Source organism: Prionailurus bengalensis, chromosome A1 (genome assembly GCF_016509475.1).
Source record: "Prionailurus bengalensis isolate Pbe53 chromosome A1, Fcat_Pben_1.1_paternal_pri, whole genome shotgun sequence".
NCBI classification, from domain to species: domain Eukaryota; kingdom Metazoa; phylum Chordata; class Mammalia; order Carnivora; family Felidae; genus Prionailurus; species Prionailurus bengalensis.
This window is the reverse complement of record NC_057343.1, coordinates 1,133,440-1,142,944: the sequence shown is the minus strand read 5'-3', so window position 1 is coordinate 1,142,944 and position 9,505 is coordinate 1,133,440. Positions and strand designations below refer to the sequence as shown.

Here is a 9,505-nt window from a genome sequence, read left to right as displayed (position 1 = left end):
GGTGCCTGGATGACTCAGTTGGTTAAGTGTCCGACTCTCAGGACATGATCTCGCAGTTCATGAGATCAAGCCCCACATTAGGCTCTATGTTGACAGCCCTGGAGCCTGATTCAGATTCTCTCTCTCCCTCTCTCTCAGCCCCTCCCTGACTTGCACTCTCTCTCTCTCTCTCTCTCTCTCTCTCTCTCTCTCTCTTCCTTTGCTCATTTGTTTTGTTTCTTCAATTCCACATATGAGTGAAAGCATGGTATTTGAGACACATCACTATAAGACAGTCAGTTACCTCTCCTGTAGATAATGAACTCACCGAGGGCAGAAACTGACTTGCCCATTGTGTGTATCCAATTAAGAGTGTTGATCAAATACATAAGCATTAATGAGAGAAGAGTATTGTTTTTGCCATTTCTGGAGAAAAGATCCACAAAAGTCTTTGGGGGGTTAAGTTTTTTGTATCTTTTAACTTATTTCAAAGACTAGCACAGACATGAATTTCATTGGTGGGCCTTAATAAATATGAAATTCACCTTGACAACAGCAACAAGTAAAACAGAATGGCAGCCTCTTCCCAATGACCTTATGCTTAAAAACATTTTTTAACTACAGCAATATTGTACATAATGAAAAACCATCAAAGGAACTATATAAAAACACATATTTCAATGAAAATGTGGAATATAAACATAATTGTATTTATATACAAAGAATATGAATACACAGATAAGGACCAGATAGGGGAAATCACACGCTAAAAGATCAAATTTCAGATCTATTTGTTGTGTTAAGATGTTTCTCCCTCCTGGTTACAATTTAATATTCTTTACTACTCTTACAAAATAATCTGATCCCCACAATTAAAAAGTCCAAAGCAGAGTATTTTACCCAGAAGAATATGAATTGTCCAGAAAGCCGTTATGCAAGAATCCTACCTCTAAAAGGTAATCAATCATTTTCTACTATCTCTGACACAGAAAGTCTTTAATGTCTTTTTCCTTCATGTCCTCGACTTCCTGCAGTTCCCAGAATGCGTTTCCATCAGCCTTTCATTACACAGTGTCAGTGCGTGGCCTGCAGTTCTTTGTTGTGTATTAGCTGAAAGCTTGACCACATGACGGTCTCAGACATTTAATTCAGTAGGATGGAGAAGCTTCTGGTCAACATCATCAGACTGGGGGGAGAGAAGAAGAAAGAAGAAGGAAATTTAAACAATTACCTCTTCTTTCAGATGGCGTGGTTTTTCATAGAAAAAGCTTTGAAAAAAACTCGGCTAGGTCTTGAGGGCTTCTACGAAGCTACCACAGAGACTTCAGTTATAAAATAAATGCAATTCTTTCTTTAGTGACGCTCGTCCTCATCACTAGCTGAAACGTCCCTCAAACAGAGCAATCCCACACACGCTGCCAAAGAGAAAACTCTCCTTCGTGTACACCTTGAGGAAAAAAATAGTTGTACGTGATGCCAGACCAACACATACAAGCTATTCAAGATGTGAAGATCTGAAGCTCTTTGAATTACCCACCAACTTAAGTCAACACATGCTGTTTTCTTACCCAAAGGAACAAATTCAAGTATACCCGGCTGGGCTCAGGTGACAACAGATAACACTTAAATATAGATCCTTTTCCTTCAGGTTCAGAAAAAATGGACATGGTTTTACTCTTGCTTTTCTTTCTTTCTTTTTTAATGTTTATTTTTGGCGGGGGGGGGGGGGGGGGGGGGGACAGGGGCAGAGAGACAGAGCATGAGAGGGGGAGGGGCAGACAGAGAGGGAGACACAGAATCCGAAGCCGGCTCCAGGCTCTGAGTTGTCAGTACAGAGCCCAGTGCGGGGCTTGAACCCACAAACCGTGAGATCATGACCCGAGCCGAGGTCGGACGCTTAACCAACTGAGCCCCCCAGATGCCCTTACTCTTGCTTTTCAACTGAAGAATTTTGTAAGCCTAGTCAACTTCCAATAATTAATAATAATAATAATAATAATAATAATTGCTCTTACCAACTACTTACCATGAGCCAGACATCGAGGCCTGCCGCACGGCCCATCCTCACCACTAGAACTGGAGACGAGGTAGGCCAGTGGCCTCTTGTGGGGATGCCAGTCCAGTAAAGGGCACTAAAACATGACCAGAAATGTAACTGTTACCGGAAGCTGCATTTGGTGCTTGGTGAGTGTCAGGCCGAGAGACACAACCAGGCCAAAGAATCGGAAAAGGAAGGGTTTTACTTGCAACAAGTAAAGGAAAGCCCCAGGGATCTTTCCCGAAGCAGTGTCTCCTCCAGCAAAAAAACAGGGGAAGTTTTAGGCTCAGGGGCATACATATTCACGGAGGGGGCGGTGCGGGGAGGGGGGGGCATGGAAGTCATCCCAAGGTGAGAGAATACAGGTCAAAGTCAGGAGGGCCAGCAAGGGTCAATGTCAACGAGTCTCTGGCTCCAGTCGCTCCGTTATCTGAGTGCTCACGGGGGTTTAGATCTTGCGGAGATAACTCAAGGATGTGCGTCAGGTCAGTCTCCGCTTTGGAATCAGCACTGGGAGTTTTACCACCGATTTCTTGTCCCCGACGTGATTAGGGTTTCTCCTGGCCCGATAGGGGCTATTTATTCCTACGTTCTTTCACGAGATGCCCGGGGCCTAAAATGCCTTCTTCTTGTATCACCAAAAAGCTAAGTCTGTCTTTTTTTTTTTTTTTTTTTTGGGGGGGGGGGGGACCCTCACTCTCTCTCTGCTTACACGACCACACAGAGAACTGGTGTTTGCAGACCGCCTCTCAGCAAGAGCAGCAAGGGTGGTGGGAGGATGGGCTTTGGTCAGCCGTTGGATCGCCTTGCGGCGACCCCCCAAGGACATACCCAAACCGCCTCCTCCGGAGGAGGCCGCCTCCAGGCGACCCCTTGCCTGCCGAGTGGGGTGTGTGAATCGCAGGCCCGAGCGGACTCCCGCAGGACCCTTGGCGACAGGCCGGCCGAGTCCTTCCTCCCGGCCTCCTTCCCACCCACCAGCACTCCCAGGGCAGCGTCGCTATTCAATCCTGTTTGAAGAGCGTTATTTTAAACGGGTGCCAGAGCGCGAAGCCACCCGGCGCTGCTCGCCTGACTCGCACGCCGGCTCCGTTTCCGGGGCCAGCGCCACGGCCCGCCCCCCGCCCCCGCCCCCCCCCCCGCCGGCGGGCGGGAGAGGCAGCCCTCCGCCCGCCCGTCTCTTCCTCGAGTGCAGCCGCCGCCAGAGGTCGGAGCGCGAGGCCGGCCCGGGGCCGGGGCTCCCTTCCCTCGGTCCCCGGGCGCACACGCCCGCCGGCGCCCGCGTGACGCTTCGCCCCTCTTGGCCCAGGCCCCGCCGCTGACCCTGTGACTCCGTTTTGAACGCTTCCGGAGACAGACTCCCCACAGCCTTCCGCCGCGGTCGGGACCCGAGGGTCAGCGTTTCACAGCCCTCGTGCACGGGAGCCGGCGGGCCCGGAAGTGCAGTGTCGGGATCGGCTGGTCTGCGGCCGCGACGGGCTCGAGGCAGAGCGAGGGACGGGCGCGCCGGGCGGCTCAGGCCTGACGCACCCCCGAGGCCGCGTCTCCCTGCCTGGCTCGCGCGGCCGCAGGACAGGCTCCCTTTCACCTCGGAAGGCTCGACTGCGGCCCGGTGCCGCGCGTTCCCCGCTCTTCTCTCACGTTGCGTCGCGGGCCCTTCTTTCTCCTGGCCCGTCCTGTTAGATTATGAGGAATATTTTGAGGGAGTACTATTCATCTCTGGTTCCCCAGTGCCTGGCAGGCCCGAAACCGTCGGAGGTCTTTCAGTAGTTCTGGAAAGAGGCGGAAGTGCCCGTTCGGCAAGTCATGGACCGCCATGTTGAACACGGCTCTTCGATACACGCGTTTTTCTCAGGAGTGAAATAATGACTGAGGTGAAAGAAACAAGGGGGCGGCCATTTAGTATGGAAGACAGAGACGAGATTACTTTGCACGGTGAACGATTGAATAAAGTTCCCAAAATCCCTCATTCTCAAACCAGCGTGTAATTTTCTCCTCAGAGGTGTTAATATTCCAAGTCATCAGGTATGAATTAATGTTCTGCCTCTTCAAGACATGTTCCCATATCTTGAACGTACCAATTTTATGAAATTGAAACTTTCTTGATACGATAAAATAGACATCATGAAGTTTACCGTTTTAACCATTTTTAAATGTGCAGTTCAGTGGCATTAAGTCCATTCGCGTAGATGCGCAACCATCGCCACTGTCCATTTTCAGAACGTCTCCACCTTTCCAAGCTGGAACTCTGTACCCGTTAAACAGTAATCCCCTGCCCTCCTCTCCCCCCGCCCCCGCCCCCGCCCCCGCCCCCTGGCAACCCCCATTCTACTTTCTGTCTCTATGAATTTGCCTATTCTAGGTACTTCATATGAGTGGAATCCCACGATATTTGCCCTTCTGTGTCTGGTTTGTCCCACCATAACGTTTTCAAGGCTCATCCATGTTACAGCATGTGTCAGTATTTTGCTTTTCCTTTTAAGGTTGAATAATATTCCTTTGTGTCTGTAGATTACATTTTTTTTATCCATTCATCTGTCGACAGACAATTGGAGAGTTTCCACCTTTTGGCTATTGTGAGTAAATTTAAAATGTTTAAGTAACACATTTAAATAATTTAAAAATGGAGCAGTACTGAAAGCCGTATAACGAAAACTAGCAGTCTCCCGTCTGCCATCCTGTTGCTCTCCAAAGGGAATAACTTTCATGTCGTTAAGCTCCATTTTCTGGTCGTTTCAGCCATATTTCTAAATGCACTTGTAGTGTTAACTTTTAAAAAAAATTTTTTAACGTTTATTTATTTTTGAGACAGAGAGAGACACAGGATGAACAGGGGAGGGTCAGAGAGAGAGGGAGACACAGAATCTGAAACAGGCTCCAGGCTCTGAGCCGTCAGCCCAGAGCCCGACGCGGGGCTCGAACTCATGGACCGCGAGATCGTGACCTGAGCCGAAGTCGGACGCTTAACCGACTGAGCCACCCAGGCGCCCCCGTTTTTAACTTTTTAATGTAATCTGCTGACCACCACCCCTCCATCATAGAAAAGCTGACTCTCCTATTGCACACACCCTTCTTGTAACTATAGCTATCTCCCCTCTACCGTTGTGCCAATACAACTACATCACACATTTTGATAAAATACATTGATAGTACTAGATGTGCCAATCGGGGTCCAGCTGGGAGACAGAAACCATACCAGTAATACGAACAGAGAAACTCTAACAGGAAGAATGATTAGCAACCAGGGAAATACCTGAGATACAGAGAACCCTAAAGAATATAGAAATATCAGGTGTACAGAGAAACTAATATTTCCAGGATGGAAGGGGAGTGCCCACGGAAGGGCCCGCTCAGAAAAGCCCTCTCCCCAAGGTGGACAGGGTGTGGTTGTGGCAGAGAAGTGTGATGAGGTGCTGAGGCTGGGCTAATACCCAGGAACCCACCGCTGAGGTGCCGGTGAATCTCACTGGGAAGCTTCCTACTGAGAATCTGTTGGGCAGCCTTACCATGAACACAAGGAAACCAAATCCTGAAACCCAAGAGAAGCCCCTTCCTCTTTCAGTGTCCACCAGTGCCTCTTACTGACGAGGTTTGACATTGTGACATCAGCAAAAGAAATCATAGAGTCCAGCTCCAATATCACAAAGGAGGGCAAAGACGGGTGGGTATAGAGCTGAGATGTAATATAATGACAAACAGCACACCATGTTTCTGAGACATAGGTAATCGGAAACCCCCTTCACCACGCTTCATTGCCTCCCATCTAGGTTGGTCTCCTATTTCCTGGATCCATATCTTCCCTCTTTCTCCATTTATAATCTCATTTTAGTAGAAGTGTCACTTCTTGACAGCTACCTAAGAGGTAAACTTTCTGAGAACATGCATCCTGAAAATGTCCTTACAGTACCTGATAGTTTGGCTAGTTACAGAATTCTAAACTCACTCTCCCTCAGAATTTTAAAGGCATTGCACCATTATTTTCTAACTTCCAGCACTGCTGTTAAAAATCCTGATGAGGGGCGCCTGGGTGGCTCAGTCGGTTAAGCGGCCGACTTCGGCTCAGGTCACGATCTCGCGGCCCGTGAGTTCGAGCCCCGCGTCAGGCTTTGGGCTGATGGCTCGGAGCCTGGAGCCTGCTTCCGATTCTGTGTCTCCCTCTCTCTCTGCCCCTCCCCTGTTCATGCTCTGTCTCTCTCTGTCTTAAAAATAAATAAATGTTAAGAAAAAAATTTTTTTAATTAAAAAAAAAATCCTGATGACATTCTGATTCCTGATCTTTTGTACGTGATCCGTTTTTTGGATTGTTTTTCTTCCTCTGCGGAAGTGTTATAGGATCCTTTTTTCCTATATAGATTTTTGAAATTTCACAATGATGTGTCTTGGTCTGAGTCATTTTAAATTAATCTCTCTGGCCATTCTGTGCCTTTTCAATATGGGTAATCCTGTTCTCTAATTCTGGGAACTTTTCCCATATTATATCTCTGCCATTTTCCACACCTGCACTTTCTCTGTTTTCTTTCTGAAACATCTAGTTGTTTGATGTTGGACCCCCTGGTTTGAACCTCTGGGAAGCTGCCCACTGACAATCTGTTGCACTCTGAGCACTGAAAACAAGAAAACCAAAGCCTGAAATCCAGAAGCCCCTTCCTCTTGCAATGTCCTCCAGTGCCCTCTACTGACAAGGCTCGACATTGTTACATGGGCAAAGTGAGTGTTCATGGGGTTCAGCTCCAATAGCATTTAGAGATGAGAGGCAATATATTTTCCTTTCTCACACTTTCCCTTTTTTCATTTTTTTCTTGGCTTTATGAAATTTTTCTCAACCTTGTTATCCAGTTTTCCTACTGAATATTTTATTTCTGCTATTGTAAATTTTTTAGTCTTTTTTGAGTGTTCTAATTTTTTTTAAGGTTTTTGTTTTGTTTTTTGCTTCCTACACTGTGGCTTTTTCTTCCACCTTCTTCATTTTGATCTCCATATTTCGTTGAAGCTTTCCTCAAATGTTTAGTCCACCTTTCTCAAAAATGTAAAAGCACCTGAGAGGAAGCTCTGTGGGTGTGGGTAAGTTTCCCGACTTTCGGAGTTCGGTATATGTTCACTATAGATTGTGATGTCAGCGACTGTAGGTATCTGTCTTTTGTCTTGGGATGGTTGTTTCCCAGGAGGAATCCTCAGATCTTCTGCCAGATAGGCTAGAAGCCTGGTCTCAAGCATCCTGGGCACCAAAGACCAGGACTCTCGCTTTCAATCCTGTTTCCAGAAAAGCCTTTTTCGCTCCTGCCTCAGTTATGCCTGGTTTCTGAGTCCCAGGTCTTTCAGTCTCACCCTCCACTAAACCCCCAGACTTCTACAGGCGTAGGGAAAGGCTGCATAGATTGAGGAGAGGATTTTGCAAAGGGCTAAATGACTTCTTTTGTAGACTTTAATTATTTTAATTATTGTCATTTTTACACCCAACATGGGGCTCGAACTCATGACCCCCACAGATCAAGAGTTGCATGCTCTTCTGACTGGGCCACCAGGCGTCCCTCTTTTGTAGACTTTTAAACAATCTCCTGTATCCTATCTTCAGAGTAACTGGTGTCTCCAGTTCCTGAGACTTTTGCAGGTTCTGGGCATAAATCACTAGCATTTTGTTAGCTTATCTTTTTGCAGACATACATGTTTCACTTTCTAGAAACTGTAGTGTAGTGAATAAGCACACAGTCTCCGGAGCCATCATTGCTTACTGGAACCCTGGTTTCATCACCAGCTGGTGAGCTTGGACAAGTTATTTAGGCTCTTTGTACCTCAGTTTCTCCACCTGTAAAGTGGGGATAATACAACTACTGTATAATAGCTTATATCAAGGGTTAACACACTACAATCCTCAAACCAAATCTGGCCCACAGCCCGTTTTTGTTTGTTTTTTTAATGTGAACTAAGAATGGTTTTACATATTTAAAGGTTGCAAAAAACAAAAACAAAAAACAAAAAACCTGAACTCACAGAACATGTGACAAAACCTTAAGAGGACCACAGAGCCTAAAATAACCTATTTGGCCTTTTACAGAAAAAGTTTTCTGTCCCCTGGCTTATAGCGTAGTTGTATTAACTGAATTAATACAGCTGAAGCATAAGGATAAAATAAAGTCATTCATTCATTTATTCCCAAGGTAGTTTTCAGCATGTCAGTGGCATTTAAAGCCATTGAGACCACATGAGAATCCCAAAGGATTAAGTTAGACAAAAGAGGCCCAAGACCTGACCTCTGGGCACCCCAACTTTAAAGAAATCAGAGGATAAGGAGGATAGCAAAAAAACACTGAGAAGAGGAGCTCTATGAAATAGGAGAAAAATCATGATGTAGAACACTGGGAACTAAGTTTTAAACTTTTTTTTTCAACGTTTATTTATTTTTGGGACAGAGAGAGACAGAGCATGAACGGGGGAGGGGCAGAGAGAGAGGGAGACACAGAATCGGAAGCAGGCTCCAGGCTCTGAGCCATCAGCCCAGAGCCCGACGCAGGGCTCGAACTCACGAACCGCGAGATCGTGACCTGGCTGGAGTCGGACGCTGAACCGACTGCGCCACCCAGGCGCCCCATGGGAACTAAGTTTTAAAAAGCATTTCAAAAAGGAGGAAGTGGTCTACAGTTTCAAATGCTTCCGATATGTAAGTAATACGATGAATTAGAATTGCCCGTTGGATTTCACCACAGAGGTCATGGGTGACATTAGTGAGCACAATTAGTGAAATGATGGGACAAAAACCTTCTTAAGAGGAAACAGAAGAGAAATTAAAGACCATGAGAATATAAAACGATTTTGAGGAATTCTTTTAAAAAGAGGGGTGGAGAAATGAGGCAGAAAACTAGTTAAGAGGTTTTAAAGATGAGATCCACAAGAGATAGTATGCTAATAGAAACAATCCATATGCACTTGGTGGGTAAAGGTGATGGTGGGATCAGTGGAAGTCTCTTGACTGCTTTAACATTGCATTAATTATTTTTGTTGAATTAGGAGTCAAGGTAAACGACTTAAGCAGGGGTTGGCGAACTACAGACTAGCAGGCCGAGTCTTACCCACAGCCTGTTTTTGCATGGCACACTAGCCCAACACTAGTTGGGAAATTAATTTTAAAATATTTTGTGACACATGAAAACCACATGAAATTAAGATTTCAGTGTCCACAAAGCTTTATTGGAATATAGTCACGCTTTTCATCTACATATTGTTATGGCTGCTTCTGCAATACTAGGGCAGTTGAACTGCAAGAGTATTATGTGGTGCTTTCCTAGGTTCAGGCTGCTACTCAGTGACTTAGTTATAAGAAAACAGTGTCTCAAGTGCCATGTGTATTGCCATACACCAATATTTAATTTTGGGTTTTTTTTTTACCAGTACAAACCCATCATGTCAAAACGTTTTTTGAATGTCACACTCCTAAAGCACAGTGGAGTGTGCATTAATTTATCAAATTAGAAAGCATTGCCTTTTTATGCAATG

The 9,505-nt window shown here is 45.8% G+C and overlaps 1 protein-coding gene across 1 annotated transcript; it reads right to left on the bottom strand.

The window, feature by feature from the left end:
* Positions 1–666: 666 nt before the first annotated feature.
* On the bottom strand, positions 667–3,835 carry LOC122496205 (translation initiation factor IF-2-like). Its single transcript, XM_043602265.1, has 3 exons — positions 3,768–3,835; positions 2,006–3,693; positions 667–1,165 (listed from the first exon to the last, which is right to left on the bottom strand). Exons 1-2 carry the CDS (start codon positions 3,833–3,835, stop codon positions 3,042–3,044), a joined length of 720 nt encoding a protein of 239 aa, XP_043458200.1. The 3' UTR covers positions 667–1,165; positions 2,006–3,041.
* Between the last annotated feature and the right edge of the window lie 5,670 nt (positions 3,836–9,505).

Excerpts from the sequence above, each read along its gene's own strand:
- LOC122496205 (XM_043602265.1), bottom strand. The coding sequence starts at position 3,835 with ATGGCGGTCCATGACTTGCCGAACGGGCACTTCCGCCTCTTTCCAGAA. Across the intron at positions 3,694-3,767 it reads CTACTGAAAGACCTCCGACG|GACGGGCCAGGAGAAAGAAG; the intron begins GTTTCGGGCCTG and ends ATAATCTAACAG.